A 20,580-nucleotide genomic window follows, 5' to 3' on the forward strand; every position below is an offset into this window, starting at 1 on the left:
TGTAGCCATAGAAGAAAGCAGTAGCCTGTTGCTCACCTCAGTATTCAGTCTTCTTTTCAAAAAAAAAAAAAAAAAAAAAAATGCACTTAAGTTAGCCCTATTGCTGTCTGGACAGGGAGAGAACCTGAAGTGTTCTGTTTATCCAGGTAACTGAGCCAGCATACTGTACTGCAGTGCAACATGGGAAGACCCATCTCGACATGTGAAAGGTTACTTCAGTTTCCATGGCCCATTCAAGCTTTGATCACTGCTGTGATTTCTAGTTGTGAAGTTGGTTTGTGTGGTATGGATGCCTAGGCATTAGGGCCAAACAGCCATCAGAGGCTCGTGACTTTCAGTTGAGTCCAACGAAGGCTGGATTTGTGCTGGCAAGCTGGAAGGGAAAGGCACCTCTGTCACTGCTTGACTCCTCCATTCTCTTTTTGAGCTGCAATTCCTGGTGCTTACATGCTGAGAAGCATTTCTTATTAAATATGAATGGGGAAACTCCCTGGAAATCAATCTGAATTTTGTAGAATCATTTGAGCCTCCTCTAAGTTTCCAAAATTGTGTTACTACCAGTTGTACCACCAGGAGGGAAATGTCGGAGTTACTCTGCAGCCCCAATTTATATTAGCGATTAGAACAACTTTAATATTAAAATCCTTTCAATACCACGTTATTTACAGACTCGATGACACTTAGCAAGAGCATTGTCAGGTCCGGGGAGCAGGCTGAATCCTATAGCTGGGACAATTATTTTCAGATCAAAATCTGAATGGGGACAGGGACTAACCTATTTCAGCCAAAGGGGTGCTCTCTATTACGTTAGGGTGTAGACACAAAGTAGGGAGGGGGAAAACTTGTCTCTGCTGCTCGCCATGGTGTATTTGTTCAAGGATCGAGGACTTGTCTCATAGCTTAGCAATCTTGGATATACAAAGTGACTATGAATCTATTTGAAATTGTGATTGGCACTTATAAAAATCATAATGGATGCAACTAGTGTGTGATCTTGAATATTTTTTGAAGTATCTTATAAACATACATTCTGTTAACCACAGATTCTAACGAGAAGGTAGAGAGCACAAAACAGGTGCTGTGGTGTTTACAAGTGGGAAAGAAACAAATATTCACAGGGACAAGAGAATTTCCCATCTGAGCCTAAAGGAGTTAGGACCCAGATCCCAATTTAGTGCTTCTCCCTGTTTGTTGCACCTTAGGCACTTAGTACAAGGAAAAATGTATCCAGCAGTTCTTCAGAATGATGCTATGATTGCCTAAGTGTTACCTTCTAATTGGGTAGTTTTCTTTCGTTTAACAGATTACAACAGCAGTGACTTAAAAACAGCTTGCCGAAAGCATGAACTTTTCGTTAGCTTCCAAGACTTGGGATGGCAGGTGTGTTATTTCTCTCTGGGAAAACTGGACATTTATTGTGAAATATTATCTATACAATGTCACATTAATTCCAATAGCCACTACTAGCACACTTTAAAATGTCCCTTGTGCTGCCACATTAAAACTAGTCATGGGGAAGGACAAATAAATATTGATAACTTTAGCAATAGATACCCTAAACTTTCTTTGGGCTCTATCTTAAGATACTTAGTATTTCATGTGATATTTTATTATGCAACCATCCTGTTGCTGGAAGGCAGGATTGTAATGAGGCCTATAGATCTGATCTGAGGCCCAATATGCACATATAAAAACTGGTATTTGTTAAACCAATGCAACTCTGTCTGGTTTAAACCCAATTTAAAGTGTGTTCACAAAGTAGGTATGAACTGATTTATCTAAAAAAAATTTTTTTTAACCCCTGTAAGGTCAAATTAGAACCCTTTCAAAGAATTCTCCTTTTTTCATAGATTTTCTTACCTTATCTGTTGAAATTTTGGAGCGCTTTTGTGACAGAGGTGAAGAGTTAATGTAAAGCAAGGGCTAAGTTGATGATAGTCTCAAAGATTTTAGCTGATTATAATTAATTAAATTCAAACCTTCCTAACCCTACATACACATGTACTCACCCCTTCCATGGTCCCAGGATATCATGTAGTTTGCACACAATTCCGGCCTAGTCCTACAAGTGGCACTGCATCACCCTGGAAACTGGCCAATTTCCTAAGGTTTAGTCAAGGCTTAAATTGAAATGGATTACAACCCAAACCACTTTTGGAGGCTGCCATCATGTTCAGTCTTTTTTTGACATACCTTTACTAAAACAAAAAACTTCAGCATAGGACCTGCGTGTAACCAATGCACTGAGTCTGCAGACAACCTGAACAATAGCTCAGAGGTGTGAACTACTCAAACTCCATCTCACTGTCACGTTAACTCATACCCAGTGATATTTTAAAGGTCAGCATTAACTTTCACTGATCAAAACCAGCTGAGGGGGGGATTATATTAATAAATAATAATAATATAAAGATATTATATAAAGAGCAGTGTTACCTAGAGTGACATGTAAATTACTACTCCTTTCCCCTTTTCTTCCCCCCAAATTTGATCTGTGGAGCTGAGGGAGCAGACCATAGGGTGGCAGGGCAATGTTGATGAGCTGAACCCAGCAGAGCCTTCAAGCTCCTTTTCCTAGCACACTGAGTCCCCAGAGTTACAGGAGGATGTGGGTCAGGTAGTATCTTCCCTGAGTCATGGAGGCTGCTGCTGCTCCCAATGCATCAGTTATACTTAGTTCATGGTTATGTTTCCCTTCACAAGCTTGAGAGTTATATGCTTGCTTTTTAAAATGAAAACTTAGTTTCATAACATGATGCTGGGAGTTAAGGCTATATACCTAAATCAAGCCCTACACCTGGGTAAAACATGATGATCAAGTATATGCCTGTGGTTAACATCTAGAAGTAGCTTCTCAAGTAGGTTACATTTAAGAGTGCATCACTATTTTTATTCTAAACCTTGAGCCTAAGGTTTAATGCAAATGTATGTTTGGCAGTTCAGCACCCGACAATCGAATTTATAAAAGATAGCTTCCGTAGTACCTGTAACTGTGCTTTTATATAGGTGCAGCTACAGTAATACCTAAAGTAGATATTGATTTGGAAGTGCTGGTTGCAGGGGAAACACTCTCTCAAATTTAAACCCATGCATCAGGAAAGTCATATATTATGTGCACTTAAATTTGGTTGCAGATGATAAGGTGCATTTTAAACACAGCATTCCAGAATGTTGACCTAATTGCAACTGTTACCTGCATATGCTGACTTTAATTCCACTGAACTATTTTCTATTTATTTCCTAACAAAGGATTGGATAATTGCACCAAAAGGCTATGCAGCAAACTACTGCGATGGAGAATGCTCTTTTCCACTCAATGCACATATGAATGCCACCAATCATGCCATTGTACAAACACTGGTGAGTATATAGAAATGCTTGTGCTAGATTACAAGTGAAGTTGGAGATTAGATAAGTGATACAATCAAACTTTTTTTTTTTTTTTAAACAGGTTCATCTTATGAATCCTGAATATGTTCCCAAACCCTGTTGTGCACCTACCAAACTAAATGCCATATCAGTACTTTACTTTGATGATAACTCCAATGTCATTTTAAAAAAATATAGGAATATGGTAGTAAGAGCGTGTGGGTGTCACTGACACAAACGTTCTCCACACAGACCTACTGTGCAATTCTACCATGAACTTCTAGATTATACCTACCTGACCTTGGAGAAAGTCAACAGATGCTCTTGAGATGAAGCAGACTTCCAAAACATGATGTATGCGCCTTATGAGAGGAAGCACCAGGTACTTCTTCATTGACACGTACTCCCTTTGTAATGGGAACAGGAACTGAATGTTTAAAAACACCTGATCTACAGCAAGGTGGCCATTCTGATCTGCAGAAACATGACCTGCAGGGCTTGCAAAAGAGAAATCTATCCCTACAGACTGTTAGCTTCAATCACACCCAGTATGGTCTTAAGCTCCCTTGAGAGTAGCAGAAACAAACGGGAGCTTGACCTTGTCAGTTGGTCAATCCTGTACTTCAGTTTTACCAAACCAGCATCTGCTACATGTAAGCAATGCTATCTAAAACAGTAAGCCTTGAAAATAAGTGTCTCCTGTACTGAGCTCCAAGACTAAAAGCAAAGCTGTAGTAGTAGTAAAATAGAGAAATTATGCTGTTAATACTTTAGTGTCCCACATTTTACACCAGATGACCTCAATTTCCACCTAAGGTTAGAAGAAGTGCCTTCTATCTAAAGAATAGTAGCTACATCAGGATGATTGGTTTTTTCCAGAAACTAAGTTGATAAATAGCATCTTCAGTTGTGAAAAAGCAAGCCTTTGACCCAGGGCATTCTCCAAACACGCATGCTGAACCAGAAACTTGAATTAGATACTTGACTGCACCATGTATTAGTTACAGAAGGACAAAGCCAGTCCCTGCCTGGTGTTTTGAGATGAATGGTTCCAACTGGGCAGTGAGTTTATAAACTGTTCTTGTGCAGCTTCCCACTTTGTTTAGATTCTAACACTTCTGCTAAACGCATCAACTGAGCCTGTTCTGTTTTATTCCAAAACACTTGTTGCTCCTCAACTGTACCACCACAGAGGAGGCTGCACTCAGGACAATTCTACAACTGTAAGTTTATACATGCATTTTAGAAGCCTCTCCTGAGTTGAAGAGTGGGCATGTTGATGAAGATGCAGTTTATTTAAACTAGTTCTAGTGTTAAAAATATTTGGTCAAAAAGAAAATTGCATTTAACCTGATTTAAAGGATATATTCATATTTTAGCCATAGCTTCTAATAGATTAGTTTTATTCCCCAAGTTAATAGTAACAATGAATTGTTTCTGATCAATGTTAAACTTGTATTAAATGCACTTAAACTCTTGTATTTAAAAAGGCTTCTTGTAAATACAAGCTATAATTTATTGCCGTTGTCATATTCATTGTGCTGTAACATTTATAGAAAGATGAGGCCTTTTTTTTAACAAAAAAGTTTTTATTTAGAAAGTCTCAGTGTAAACAATTGCTACTACTTTTTACACAAACTCGTGAGACAAAGCTTGGGCTACTCCATGAGATTGTGCTTCACAAAAGTTTTAAAGAACTTAAATGAAGCCTTTATTAAAGGCAGAAATATATACATCGATCTAATACATCTGCCATACAATATTTAGCCCTCATTGTAGACTGTCCATGCTTACACATTTTTAGTTTGAAAGTACCTGTGGTCCTTCCCAGCTGGAATAAAGTGAAGTACAAGGAGTAATTTACTGATGTAAAGATAGTTTTCACTATTACACATGACACAAACAGCAGCCTGACTTAGAGGTGAGTTCTGCTGTAGACACATGTAATTACCAGAGCTGTCAATGAATTTTGATGCATGTGCAAGGGTAGAATTTAACCCATGAGTTTGCTAATGTAGTTGCATCTTTTCTAACAGTATCTGCATTGTAAATTCTGCGGCTTAGAATTATGTCTAATAGATTGGAACACCTCATCATTCAAGGCAACGAAGTATATGGTCCTCCCCTGTAAAGGTAGCAAGAGGAACTGCAATGATATTTGAGAGGCATTCTTCTCATTTTAAGGAATTGAAGTATTATTCTGCTCTTATTATTAGTAAGACCATGACTTCATCTGCTCCTGCTGCTTAAGTCAAATGGGTGGGTCTAGCAGTAAACTTGGGTTAAAGAAATATGGTCCAGAAAGTGATTTGCAAAGAGTTGTTTCTAAATGTGTGAACAGGGTAGACATCCCTTGGAAAATCATTAAGTGATTGTTATGATAGCATTCTCTCTCTTAGAGCTGAAAAGAAGTGTCCTGTTTGAACTGTTATAAAAACCCCTGACACAGCTGTCTGCTATAGTAACAGTAATATTCAGGCACATATTAAAAGTACCATTACTTTCATTATGGCTAGGGCCTCCCCTGACGAGAGAAATATTAACAGAAAACAAGCAGCTAGTAGTGGCCTGGTATCTTATAAACATGTGTGTTTTCTTTTTCAACCTCCCTATTTCTTGACCAGCTGCTATATTAAGACCATTTTTAGCTTCAGTTGAACAGGCAACATTTATTAATACAGCTGTGGCTCGCACCTTTCTAGTAATGGTGGGCACTTTGTAAGCTGTACTTTGTTAGCAAACCTTTATCCAAATTCAACCTGAAGACAAAAATAATCTACCTTTAACTTGATTTTCCTCATCTATTTTAGGCTCAAAGAAAACCATTTATATTTCATCATGGGAAGATAGAAATTTAGTAATATGATGCTGAAAATACTCAATTTGCACAGTAACTACTTGTTACCAGTTTTCCTTGACAAATATAATGAAAAAGTCAGTACAGTGTGGCTTTAAAACACACACACAAGGAAGATACCACAAGTCAATACATTCAGTTTTAAAACCACCCCCCTATTTGAAAAAAAAACCCCACCATTTGAAAATCAGTAACATTAACTTGATTTAACTCCCCCAGTTACTGTACAACAGCAGCCAGGGCCGAGGTATCCAAGTATGTTTTACAATTCATCCCTTGCCTGACGCAAAACAAACTTATGCAGTGTTTCAAGATCTCTGGCTCCATTGTGTTCACTGACTTTCTTCCCTGCTCGGAAAAGCAACAATGTTGGATAACCCCGCACCTTTAAGAGGAAAAAAAAACAAACAAACATGAGACTTCGGGGTGCAGTAGCATCCTTCCAACACTAGCAGCCACCCTAAACACCCAGAAAGGGTAAGCTTAGCATTGCAGTGCTTAACTTTCGGACCTCTGCCATCAAGTGGAATCCACAGTCCTGAGGACGGAACTCAGCCGCCCCCCCCATCTCCAGTACATTGCTGGGGAGAGCTGGGTGCCTTAAAAGAGAATTCACAGAATCCAGCACATGAAGCAGAGCAGGGAAATGAATGCCTATCTCCATTTCCCAGGTGAGTGCCCTAACCATTGCAGTTGGTCTCTCTCAATTGCCTGTTGAAGCTGTTCCACTTTGTATATATTTAAATATTCACTGGCACAGGCACTTGAACATGGGTCTCTTGTAGGCCAGGGAGTGCTCTCATCACCAGGCAGTCACTTTTTGTTTTCCCCTGCAAGAAGAGAATATCTTCTACATCTATTGCAGAAGTAATACAGATAACTAAACCTACACTGAACTACCACCTGGGCCAACTGCTGGAGACTTCAACCTTGAGTACAAATTCATTTAAGATTATCCAATTAATTTTAAACCATACACACTTACAGAAAATCTGTTGCAGACATTACGTTCAATGGTGCAGTCTACTTTTGCTATCTTGACATCTGTCAAACCTGGAAACTGTTCTTTGGAGAGGTTCTCCCAAATTGGAGCCAAGTTCTTACAGTGACCACACCTAGAAATAAACAGATGTATTTAGCACACACACCAGTTTATGCACTAGCTTCTTTGTCATAATATCCATAAAATGTGCTCCTTCCTACCTCCTTAATGATATGGGTCAAAGTGACAATTATGCAAGTAAGTGGACAAAATTGATTACTGGTGTATTTGAAATAAAGCAGTTGATTTGAAGGCATAAATCGTTTCTGGCTTTTATGTAGTCTCTTCTGGTACAGTATTGTGTGAAGTAAGTAGTGCATTACCATTTCTCACCCACCAGAAGGTTGTGAAAGCAAACATGAAAGCCATCACAGAATATATTTTAAATAAAGTTGCTTGTATCAAGCCACATCTTACATTGTTTAAAAGGTTACACTGTTAAAGTTTTAACTAAGCTACTGGGCATGCACAATACATTAATTCTCTCTACCATGTCACTTCCCCCAAAAGCTAATCCAAGACACCGATTAGTCACTTCTCAAGGGGTGGGTCTGTTTTTGTTTTTAAGTCATATTGCACAAATTTTATGATGTAAATGAGACTTCTGTTTTCCTGGCAAAAGTTTTTATCCCAACCCAACCCCCCTTTTAATAATGTAGCCTCTTGGCACTATAAAATTGAAGTTCCTATATTAATAGGAATGAAAAATGCATAATGTTTCTCAAACCTTAAATTCTGCAATGGAGGAATCAAGTAGCTTAATGTATTTTCCATCTTAAATTTAACCTTCCTGAGAATTAAAAATCAATTCTTCACTCTTTGATACTTTGGGATGGGGGGAGGAGAGACAGTAACATAGCATTTGCTTCTTTATAGTTTTACTACCACCATGTATGTACTTGTTTGCCAGTAATTTTTGCTTTCTACAGAGAAATAACGTGTATTGGCTAGATTCTGATCTGCTTTACACAGATGTACAGTTAGAGTGGACAGGTCTATGGATGAGTTACACTAACATTATTAATTTGCACTCTCATAACATTAGAAGATGGGCCAGTAGATATAGGTTTTATATAAAAAGAAGTCTGTTGGATTTTTTATTTTAAAAGTAAAAAAAATAAGCTAGCCACCACCAGATTATTATAGTATTTTGTTCACGTTTTGAACTTTAATTCTATAGTGCCTCCAAGAAACAAATACCTAAAAAAAGCACTTTAGAATTGAAAGAGATATGCATTGCTCATTTTGTTCTGCCTCAGCTGCACCTTTAGGTTGGTGGTTACAGTAGCCCATGAGTATCTTAAGGCTTGATTCAGGCATCGACAAAGATGGTGACAAGTCTCTGCCAGAGTTTTCATTCTACAATTCAGAAAACAAGTATATATTTGAACTATTCTGTTAATATACGAGTGTAAAAGCATTACTGACCACGCACAAAAATTATTAAGACAAGATGGTTTCATACTTACAGTGCAACTTAATGTTAATATTTACCTAAAACAAACTGAAGGGCAAAAGTAGAGCTCAACCTCAGTGTTTGCTTAGCCAAACACAAATTCATCTACTTGGAAAGGAAAAGGTCATTTATATACAGTGAACATAACTGTATACACAGACATGATTTTTTTTTGAGCTAAGAATAGGATACTAACTACATGAACAGAGCAAACACTTCCCTAACCTACAACTTTATGATAACCAAGCTATCCTCTCTAGTAGCAGTTAATAGGTTGGTTCTTTGTAATGTATGTTTAATACCCCCTACTTCAATTGTCATCTGGCATTCTTCTGGAGTTATACCCGTGCTCATTTTAGAATCCAGTGAGAAGAGTGGGAGGAGAAAAGAAGGCATTTTAAAGTGCAGCTCTACTCTGAAAAGAACTAAGGGCTTAATGGGATTTCACTTTTATGTCTCAATTCTCTTTATGTTGAGCTCAGAAAAACCTCTCAGGAAACTCATTCCCAATCCTGCAAACTACATTCTTTCCTACTTGCGCCTCATAGCTTGTAAAGGTTGTGTAGGCAAAATCTGGTCCTGTGCAACCTCATCTACCTTCAGTGGCCCTGCACAGGTATAAACTGAACTGTGTAAACAATTCCACTTATGATGCATATTAAACAGAATTCACATCATTTCCTCTTAGCTGCACTGAGTCTACAATGATCAGCGATAAGGAGTAAAAAAGTTAGCTTGCTGACTTGGGTGTCAAAAATCATTTTACAGAACCCAAAGCGTGCTAAGAACCACCACTGTATAAATATTACAGTACTGCCCTGAAAACTTACAATCTAGTTTCAGACAAGATACAAGAAAGAGGCAACAGTATATGTTGAGAATGGGTACAGAAGGCAGCACAACACAGGCATATAGTATACAAGTATACAAGTCTTATAGCCGTTCTATTCTGATTTTACAATTTAATTTACTGTATTTCTCTTCTTTCTCCCAGAGGAGTATCTCTCGTGCATAACAGGGCACATTAGTGACCTTGTAGCAGAAGCCCCCAGTCACACAGCAGGGCTTAGGAGGTAAGCTCTCCTGCATCAGGGTCAGTAGATTATGGATCCCACACCCTGACTTAGGCTCACGGCCAATGCTGAAACTGCAGATTAGTTTAAGGGAATATTGCCAGGCCGAGAAGTGTGATCATTCACTCAGCTAAGTAAAGATTAAAAATTCCATGGTACTTTTAGAATAGCAGAGACCAGAATAGAATAAACCAGAGTAAGAGCTGAGATTGCTGAGCATATTAAACTTTTGGTTGCATTTGCCTAGTACTGTTGCACTACATATAGCTAACTTACTGCTCTGAAATACTAGCACTTCAATACAACGTGTATAATAGTTTTCTATTCTATCACCCCCTCCTGTTCAGTGCATCTTGGGGGTTAATAGGAGGGTGAGAGAGGATATTTCAACAACTGTGTCTTCTGCACACAATGACATTCAGCTTTTTCCATCTCTTCCAAAACTACCAATTAATTTAGTAGATTAGGGTAGAAAGGAGAGCTAGCAGGCTGAAGCTCAGTCTATACATGATTGAAGTTTATAGGTTTGAAGGAAAGTGATGAAAGTGTCACTTTCATCAGGGGTGAATATGTTTGTTACACAGGTTTGCAACACTGGGGTCTTGTTGGATCTCCCACCTGTGCTGGATGTCCAGCAACAAGCAGATTCCAAATGTAACAATCAGTTGTGGTTTTTTTACATGGCATGAAGACTTCACCACAGTCATTCATGCCGATCACATCAAGGATGGGTTACTGTAACTAACATGCATTACATGCCACTTCACCTTAAGACCATCTGGAAATTGCAGCTAGTGCTCTGGACTCTGGTTACCAGACATTAAATAGGAGTAGTAGCACATTATACCTGTGCTCCATGATCTGCACGGACTCCCAGTTGATTTCCAGGTGAAGTTTCTAACCTCATTAGTCTTAAATAGTTTGGGCCCTGCTCTGCTGCAGAGACCACCTCTCTCCGTGTGTGATTCCAAAGAAGCTTAGATCACCTGAGCTGCTCAAGCAACTGCTGATTTAAATCAAGTCAAGGCATCCTTGGGTAGTGAGTCTTCAAAGAAAATGTCACTGTGTCAGCCAGAACCTGGATTTGATTCAGGGTATGCAGCCAAGGTGTGTTTTGCCAGTTTTTCTCTGGGGACAAGTAGGTTGTTGGAACAGATAGAGAATTTTGCTGGCACTCTGTTCATAAATATTTCATTATTCAAGCTTTGCACATGAGTTAAGATTAATGCATTTTATATACCTAAATAAAATTATGTAGAAGCACAAAACCCACACTGAATAATGAATAGAAAGCTAAATACCAGTAATTCAGGACAACTGCTACAAAAACTACTTACCAGGGAGCATAGAACTTAATAAAGGTAACCCCTTTAGCAATGGTTTGGTCAAAGTCTTTTTCAGAGAGAGACAGGACTGTCACCTGTCAAGAGAAAGACAAGTCAAAACTTTATAAAAATTCAGTCCTTTAAACTTCTGAAATATATTAAAGAGAAACTCACAAAACTGTTGCTGTCACCATCACAATATCTGCTCAATAAGATTAGCTGTGTATATTACAAATATTAAATTTGTTAGTCTTTAAAGTGCCACAGAACTCTAGTTGTCTTTGTGTATACCACTTCTATTCCCCAATGTGCTAAGAAATTAAAGTATTTCAAGGTCAATTTTGCCCATATTTGGAAAAATACAGTGTGCCCTCATGTCATTTTGTAGTATCTGAAAGGCTGGGGCCTGGTCTACATTGGCAATGGAGGTCAACGTAATGCGGCTTACGTAGACCCCCCCTGAAGTATGCATCTCCATTTGCATGTAAGTGCCGTCTAATTAAAGCGCGGTAAAAGTTGACCTAATAAAACCACCCCTGCAAGTGGCGTAGCGCTGAAATTGAATTCCATGGGTTGAATTTGCATCAGTATACGCAGAGCACAACGTAAATCGACGCCATTGGCCTCTGGGAGGTATCCCATAACGCCCCGATGTGACTGCTCTGGCTATAATGTGGCCATGTAAACAGGAAATAGCTCCTCTCCTCAAGCCCCAGAAAATTTTGAATTTCCATTTCTGGTTTACACAGAATGGAGAGAGTTTTGTAGCTGAACTGCTCATGGCGACTGCATGATCCAAATGTGCTCCAGCTTGGAGTCGACCAGAGATCTTGGATCTCATCAGCCTGTGAGGCGAAGTGTGTGTTTTGGGCTCAGCTCTGAGCCAGCAAAAGGAATTTAGATATCTACAAGAAGATATCTAATGGCATATTGGAGAAGGGGCACAACAGGGACGCGCAACAGTGCCATGTTAAGATCAAAGAACTGAGGCAGGCTCATCAGAAAACTAGGGACACTAATAGCCATTCTGGCTCCTCGCCCAAAATATGCCGCTTTTACGAGGAGCTGCAGGCAATTCTTGGAAGTGACCCCACCACTGTGCCACCATGCATCCATACCGCCGAAGAATCCCAGTTCAGGTTGAATGAGGAGGATGCTGTGGACGAGGAGGATGAGGGTGCAGGAGAATGGGTATCCATTCTCCTTAAGAGCCAGAACCTGTTCATTACCCTACAGCAGCCCTGCCACACACAGGACAGCTGGTCTGATTGAGATGCCAGGGAAGGCACATCTGGTGAGCGTGTGTGGAAAATCTAATTTTTGTGGTTATGTCCTCAGTCCAGCTTCTTAAAAGGCGTTTGTGTTTTTGAGGAAATGGGCTTCCTGGGTGTTGGCAAACTTCAGCGAAGCATTACCCCGGGAAACAGACTATTTATGTGCAGAGGTATGCTCCAAGAATCCTCTGTGGATATCTCAAGGAAACTTTTATGTAGGTAATCTGTACCCTGATGCTTGCAGCAAATCCTCCCTTTTCGCCTGAGTTACCCTCAAGAGACTTATATCACACATGGTCACCAAGGGAAGATGGCGCAAGTTTAAAGCACCCGACCAATAGAGTCACTCCTTTTTATTCCTCTGCCATGAACAGGGTCCCCGAACGCCTCCCCAAGACTATTCCTAGTCCTAGTACTGTTGCAATGGGCATTATGAGTCAGAACACTGGTTGCCCTGTTTTCTGCTGCTACAATTCACCCATAGCGTCCTCTAATTTGTTCTGCCCACCTCCTCCCAAACTGGTACTTGGCATGTTACAGGGGAATCTGGCGATCCCTCTTCTTGCTCAAATGTGGATAGTAGATTGTAGTGCTAATGAAGCCACTCTATAACAGATACAAGAGCCGCTTGCTTACCATATCTGTAACGCCAGTCCGACCCTTCCGAGATGTACAGAACGGAATGCGGATCTGGCTTAGCCTTGTGAACATGAAGGGGAGTACTGTTTACATTGTAACATTTCCTTTACTACTTTGAGTCAGCTAACAATGGCAACTTTGTGCGTTGCTTACCTAAGAGTAGACACCTTAGCCTTCAGCCCACCTTGCTGAACTCCATCTGAAAGACTTTCCCAGATTAGGAAGCAGGGAAAAAAAACCCCAAAAAACACATGGGATGACATGTTCAGTGAACTAATGAACGCCTCCGTGGCTGCTGACACAGAGCTCAAAGCCTGGAGGATGTCCTTGTCTGAAAAACTAGACATGGACATGGAACACAGAAGATCTGCACAGGAGCAGGAGCGTGATATGCAACAGGAGATGTTGCATATTATGAGGGATCAGTCCGACATGCTGAGGTGTCTGGTGGAGCTCCAGGAACAGCAGCAGCAGGACAGATTCCCTCTGCAGCCCTTTCAAAATGCTCCACCGCCCACTGCTTTGTTATCAGCCCCCACCCCCAAGTGGTCCAAGAGGAGATAGTGCACCCTGCTCAATGTGCTGCATCCACACTGGAGGAGGCGAGCAGAGGATGGGGCGGCCGCTTTAAGAATTGCATGCAACCACAGTGTCTTGCACAGTGACACTTTACAATGTTATCTTCCTTTCCCCCATTATAAGGGGTCACAAATAAAACTTTGCAGCATTAAAAAACATCTGTCTTTATTCATTCATAGCTTAGTTGGGAAGAGAAAGGGAGGGGACTGCTGAAGCGAGGATGGAGGATGGGAAATGAAGGCACAGCACAGACATACATTACTGCAGTTCATTGCAAAACCGGTTTTTCAATAATTCCCAAAGCCGAAGTGCTCCACGGTTGGCTCTGAGCATAGTGCTGGAATATGGCTGCTCAAAATTTGCACCCAACCTATCAGCCTCCATGGCCTAGCCCTGAGGGAACTTTTTCCCCCTTTGTTTCACACAAATTATGGAGCACACAGCAAACAGATATAACTGATGGGATGTTATTTTCACTAATGTGTGCTTACTAGGCTTAACATTTCCATCTGGCTTTTAAGCGGCCAAATGCACATTCCACCACCATTCTGCACTTGCTGAGCCTCTTATTGAAACGCTCCTCCTTGCTGTCCAGGTGCCCGATGTAGGGCTTCATTAGCCAAGGGAGCAAGGGATAGGCAGGATACCCCAGGATCATTATTGGCATTTCCACATCCCCAATGTTTATTTTTTGGTCAGGGAAGAAAGTGCCTACCTGCATCTTATTGAACAGACCCGAATTCCTAAATATGCGTGCATCATGCACCTTTCCAGACCACTCCACACTGATGTCAGTGAAATGTCCCCTGTGATCCATAAGGGCCTGCAACACCATTAAGAAGCATCCCTTCCGGTTTATGTACTCTGTGGCAATGTGGTCAGGTGCTAGGATAGGGATATGCATGCCATCTATTGTCCCCCCTAGTTTGGGAACCCCATTGCAGCAAACCCATCCACTATGTCCTGCATGTTTCCCAAAGTCACTAGCCTTCTCAGCAGAAGCCTATTGATGGCCATGGACACTTGCATCACAGCAGCTCCAATGGTCGATTTACCGACTCCGAATTTATTCCCAACTGGCCGGAAGCAGTCTGGGGTTGCCAACTTCCACAGAGCGATGGCCACTCACTTCTCCACTGTCAGAGCTGGTCTCAAGCAAGTATTCACGTGCTTCAGGGTTGGGGATAGCGCCACGCAAAGTTCAAAGAAAGTGGCCTTTTGCATACCAAATTTCTGCAGCCACTGCTCATCATTCCACACCTTCATAACAATGCGATCCCACCAATCCGTGCTTGTTCCCTGGGACCAAAATCTTTGCTCCACGGACTGAAGATGATGCGTGACAGCCTGCAGCAAACAGGAATTGTTCCGCTCTATGGTTTGTAGCAGGACGGCCTCAGTAACATCGTTATTTTCTATGCTGCGGCTCCTCTCTCGCCTTTGAAAATACTGCAGGATAAGTCATGATGTATTTGTGATGCTCACAATGATAGAGCCCGCTCAGCTCTGCACTATGTCTCTCCGGCAAAAGTATGCGCACGGCATAGGAAAAGCGGCGTGAAAAAGCGTTTGCAGTTTGTTTGGGACAAGAAAGGAGGGGGAGGGTTGCATTATGGAAGGGCGACGAGCTTCGCAAAAGCCTCTATGGCTAGTTGCACTGTGAGAAAGCTCATCATCCTCCCATAATCTGCTTTAAATGTTAACCCGAGTGGGAACGCAAGAGCTCGGCGCAAGGAGCATGGTGTGATCACGTTCCTGCAACTTCTAAAATTCAGCGGGTGAAAGTCGATTTAAAATAAATTGACTTCAGCCTGCAGTGCAGACATACCCTACGTGTCTAACAGCTGATGAACCTTCAATTTCATTTTCATATTCTGTCATGCAACTTCCTGAGGAATCACTGAGCTAGCAATTAGTCTGAAAGATTAAAAATAATAATGTGTGATTTAAATGAGATATGCAGGCCATTCTGGGAATACCTTTAACAGCTCTCCTACTGTGTTGTTACATTATGTAATGTAAATAGACAGACTTGTCATCAGAAACAAACATTTGCAAGCCACATTTAAAATGCAAAAACAAAACCCCACACATCATGTATGGATTTCATACACTTTTTTAGTAAAATATTTGAGTGATGGGAGGAGAGTGGTAAAAAAAGGACAACATTTTGCTTGTGTGTTTGAATTGACACAAAATCGAGGTCAATCTACCAAACAAGGATTAAACTACTGCTCTAAAAATTGTGTGTGGGGGGGACAGAGTTGGCTTCAAATGAAAGTTCAAATGATAAGTTTGTGATGAATGACCAAATCTACTCTCTATAAAAGCCTCAAGTTACAACTGGGAATAAATGAAAAAGAGAGGGAACTAATATTATTTCTACTGCAATAAAAAAGTATCTTACTTTGAGAAAAAAAATCAGAGGAAAAGATATCCATACGTTTAATTTAAAAGATTCTCCATATTTCTTATTTTTATATTAAAACTGTCAGATCTAAAATAAAAAAGTCAATTCACTAGAGTCCTATCTTAGATAAAACACTGAAATTAAACATTACAATATTAAAAATGTTGGTTAATAACATTTACAAAAAATAGTTAGGTCTTGAAACTAAATGTAATTATTTTATTAAGCCTAACAAAAATTTTATCTGAAAATTAAATATTAAATTTTGACCTATTATAGGAACAGAGGAACAAATAATCTCTCATACGTATTATAATTTTACACATCCACCACCACCACACATTTTGTGGGTATAACAAATGTTTCTTTCCCAAACTAAAAGTGTTCTATAGACTGTATTGGAGGATGTTAAAAGCTCTCAATGACATTTGTACATCAGTTGCAATAAAAAACAAACAAAGATGAAAAACAGAAGTTTTTTTTTTTTTTTAAAAAGAAAAAAAATCCAAAAGGGATGAAGTATGACCATGCAGAGTACTACCGAATTTTTATTACCATTTGCTTGGCAACCTGCATAACTCTCTGTAGCTCCAATACATAATTAACACCTTCATTCCAAATTCAAAACTTTTATTGCCTCAATCTGTCACACCATCACATTCATATTTCTCTCCACAATTCTTGCTCTTCCCTTACCTTTGAGGGTTTTTCCCCCTATCGTTATTTTCCCTATACATAGAGTATCTTTGTTTTTCAGATGCTCACCTGTTCCTGATGTCACTTCCTTATTTCAGGTCAGAATCCTGTTTGTGACAATCATCTCCACAACAACCAAAATATGATGTCACAAGGATTCTGACTATGTGAAAGACAAGGTGCAATTCAACAGACTAAAAAATGAAGTTCATTTTAAATATATCTACAGATAGATAAGCACGCAACTTTCTAAACAACTTACTGTGACATATGGGCAGGGTTTTCTTCCCCTCGAAGTTTTCCAATGCTTCAGGTTGGTAAAAGCATCATTATGGTTATATGCTCCTTAACAACAACTAATAAACTAAATGTCTAATACTAACTTTTTAAAAATTGGAATGCAAAAATTTTTGCCAAGGTTTAACAAAGTTATTGTTTACAGGTTACTAAGTTATCATTTTAGCTCTCAAAACCTTTATGGTAAATGACAGGGAGTAGCAGTAGAGCTTTTGGAATAAAGATTTTCTATATAATTTTACCACACAGTACCACCTACTTCATCATGAGTGGGTTCTGCAGGCTGCTGTGGAACTTCAGATGGCTTATCAGTTTCTGGGGCTTTCTTGGCATTTTGTAGCTGGGAATCTACATATTCCTTTAATGAATCCAAATCCCTCTTTCCTTTATACTGGTCAGCCTGCAATTAATCAAATCATTTGTGAAAATACATATTTTTGTTTAGCAAATTAAGTTTTGGACTTGCTCTAAAGATAAACATCGTAAATATCTATAATAGAGCATCTAATATGCATATTCATAATAAAATGCTACGTGATCGGTAAATATATGTGCAGGACTAAGTTTACTCCAAGGATTCAGAATCTGCCATGGAATCCTTCCCTTGTATTTCAGAACCTAAATTTTCATTTAAAAGAAAGAGACAAGATTTTAAAAAGTGACCGGCTAGAGTTAAACATGGAATTAGTATTCAGTATTGGCCCCTCATTTCTAAAAGAAGTTAGCCCACGTTTCTAGTCCTCAGGATCACAAAGATTATCTTCAGAGTGTTTAAAAAAAATAGAGCAACAAGATTTAGTCTCCATGCTTTAGTTTGATCTGTTGTCATTGTGTTCTGCTGGTTACATCTAGTACTTTGTTTGACCAAGCTTCAGTTTTGGAATCTCAGATACTAATAAGTCCCAAATTGGGATCAATTTCAGCCCCCGGAGGTGTGAGCTATGAGATGTACCGAGGCCTTAGATTTGGATTATCTTTTTCAAGGCATTGTACACCAACTTTCCTACACCTTCTGGGAAAGACGCAGACATGTCTCTTTAGTCATCTCATATGCCTTTGGGACACTGTGCAGACCTCATATCTTTGCCATTCATATGGTCCATGTTCATGTAGTAGTGGCCTCTTCTCCCTGCCCCCCCCCCCCCCCACCTCAATCTAAATCAGGAGAGCAAAGATCACATGAAGTCTGTACCTCCTCATTCTTATCCATTTCAGCAGGGCAGAGTTCTGCCCATTCTTTCTCCTTCACCACCCTGGGAGACCTTAATCCATCTCTTTCCAGTACTGATGACATGATGCCAAATTTCAATTATGAGGAGGAAGATGACGACAACAATGGAGACAATGCTCAACTGGTTGAAGTGGTTCCCCCCTTATTGAACAGTACCATGACCTCCCTACTGGACAGCTATAAAATCTTCCAGGAGTTGCTGGGTCAAATGGTTGGAAGTTTTATTTGTGGATGTCATACCTGTCCAAAGAAACATCTTTCTGATTTTGAGGGAGTTCAGCATGAGGGAATAGCATGTTGGTAAAGGCCAACTTGACCTGGCCAGAGATCTGTAGTTTGCCAGGACAGTGGCTAAAAAGGAGACATCTTTACCACATATAACAGGAGGGTTTTGATTTTTTTCTTCTTCTTACGGTCTGCACCTGGTTTTGGAAGCAGCTTAAAGGTCCAAGGGAATAGGAGCAATTTTATCTTCACTAATGGATAACAAGTTCAAGAAATAGACCCATTTTGTCAGGAAAGCTTACTCTGAAGTGACCATAGCTTTCTGTAGTATCTCTTAACCTGCGGTGGGGTCCTGATGAGATACACTATTATTTGCGACCACCAATAGTCTCTCTCGGGACAGCAATATAAAGCATCTGGGAAATTGTTTTGGAGGATCGGAATGTTCCCTATGCTTAAGGGCCTTTGCTGTGTTGGTCTCTGCTGTTAGGTCTGTGGAGACAACAGTCAGCTTAAATCACCATTCCCAGCTGTAGTCCCCCCTTCAGCAGTTCAGAGAAGTAGTGAAAATTCTGTTACAGGCTTTGATGTCCACCTTGGTGGTTATACTCCATAAAGATTCACATCCTTACCCATTTTTTTTTTTAAACTTAAGGTGATTGTTGGCTAATTTGCACTACAACACGGAACTTCCAGTTTTCTTCATATTATCAGTTACTTGGGGAAAATTGATGCATAAACTTGACATTGAGAGTGATAACTTATTTAGTTAGGATGAAACCCTTTAGAAAGTTACCTAGGATGTTCACAGTATTTTGCAATAGCCTAGGAATGAATTACTAGAAAGATTTATGAAATGGGTTATGCTTTGTGTTTAGACTTTTTGCAATCAAATTGATATCTTCCTAAATAAGGAGTTTAGAGCTCATTCCACTAGCTCTAAGGTAGATTAAATCATGCTCATGTAGTGTAATAAATTATTTGTACAGCTAACACCTTCAGCTCTACTCATAATTATGCAGCACTATTCTCACTAATTTGCATCTTACTCCAATGCTTGAGAGTAATTCTGCGATTCTTGTTTAATTAGTCCTCCTTTAGAGGGTTACTTCTGGTAAATCTCCCAAATGTGAAGATCTGCAGAGGCAATTCTCTTACAAGAAAAATATTACTTACAGTAAAGCTTATTTGGTGCTTTTGAAATACACTGGCTCCGCAGATCTGCACTCCTCATTTCCCTAACCCTTCATAGTCCTCCGTGCAATTCTTTGAATTAGGGGAACTGAGCCACAGGATTCTTATAACCTCACTCCAAATGTTCAGACTTGTGAACTCAACAGGCACTGTGTTTCTAGATACGTTTACATGTAAGGATAAAGTTGGAAGATGGAAAATATATGCAGAGTTCTCTCGCACGTTGGTATATTTTGAGATACCTATCCCTGGTTTACAAACAATCTACTGTTTCTGGTTATGTGCAGACCAGTATGCACAACTATGTTTGTGCCATAAATAAAACTTCTAACAAAAGTAGTCACCATCCCATCCCAGATACTGCCCCATCCAGAGGCTTTCAAATAAGCCAACTTCTCCCTACATGTAAAAACATTCTACCAACCTACAGGTCTTCACAGAGAAAGAAAGAGCTTGACTTCATGCTGTATTTGCAGCCTCACCTTTTCACCATTCTTAAACCAGAGGAGTGTGGGATATCCACGAACTTGGTTTTCGGAGCAGACTTCATAATGCTGCGTACAGTCAACCTAAAGATTAAAATAGTAACACTCATTCACCCGTAAGGAATAAAATCCATGGTGTTCCAAACACAGCATCATACCCTTTATATTTAATATCTCCAGAGAGAAATGCATCGACATTTGCTTTTGAATGTATCTACAAAGAAATGCATGGCTTGTCAGAAGCTAATTGGAATAATTTACAAGTCTGGTTATGAAAGCCATTTAAAGGGAGATTACTTATGGTAACTGGAGGTTCTTCATGATCTGTGGTCCCTATTTGGATTCCAGACATGGGTGCACATGAGCACCATGTGCTGGAACTGTTTGTAGTAGCGTCCATTGACCCACACCTGCAGCGTGTATCGGCC

The 20,580-nt window shown here is 39.9% G+C and overlaps 2 protein-coding genes across 3 annotated transcripts in view; one reads left to right on the forward strand and one right to left on the reverse strand.

Annotated features, from left to right (window-relative positions):
- Nucleotides 1–4,814, forward strand: part of BMP6 (bone morphogenetic protein 6) — a 120,656-nt gene extending 115,842 nt beyond the window's left edge. Inside the window, exons 5-7 of the mRNA XM_067568357.1 lie at nucleotides 1,304–1,380; nucleotides 3,250–3,360; nucleotides 3,452–4,814. Of these exons, the coding sequence (XP_067424458.1) occupies nucleotides 1,304–1,380; nucleotides 3,250–3,360; nucleotides 3,452–3,601 (338 nt within the window). The 3' untranslated portion in view covers nucleotides 3,602–4,814. The remainder of the gene's footprint in view (nucleotides 1–1,303; nucleotides 1,381–3,249; nucleotides 3,361–3,451) is intronic.
- A 123-nt stretch (nucleotides 4,815–4,937) lies between these two features.
- The window catches only part of TXNDC5 (thioredoxin domain containing 5), a 49,965-nt gene continuing 34,322 nt past the window's right edge, over nucleotides 4,938–20,580 (reverse strand). Inside the window, exons 6-10 of one of the 2 annotated variants that reach the window (XM_067568358.1) lie at nucleotides 20,150–20,236; nucleotides 17,277–17,417; nucleotides 11,135–11,217; nucleotides 7,212–7,341; nucleotides 4,938–6,611 (exon numbers count right to left, since the gene is read on the reverse strand). In XM_067568358.1, the coding sequence (XP_067424459.1) occupies nucleotides 6,489–6,611; nucleotides 7,212–7,341; nucleotides 11,135–11,217; nucleotides 17,277–17,417; nucleotides 20,150–20,236 (564 nt within the window). In that variant the 3' untranslated portion in view covers nucleotides 4,938–6,488. Of the gene's footprint in view, nucleotides 6,612–7,211; nucleotides 7,342–8,533; nucleotides 8,628–11,134; nucleotides 11,218–17,276; nucleotides 17,418–20,149; nucleotides 20,237–20,580 lie in introns of those variants that run through there. The other variant, XR_010923742.1, reaches the window with a different exon arrangement.

This window comes from Emydura macquarii, unplaced genomic scaffold, assembly GCF_026122565.2.
Source record: "Emydura macquarii macquarii isolate MOO-44397 ecotype Brisbane River unplaced genomic scaffold, CSIRO-AGI_Emac_v2 contig_2890, whole genome shotgun sequence".
Taxonomy (NCBI): domain Eukaryota; kingdom Metazoa; phylum Chordata; order Testudines; family Chelidae; genus Emydura; species Emydura macquarii.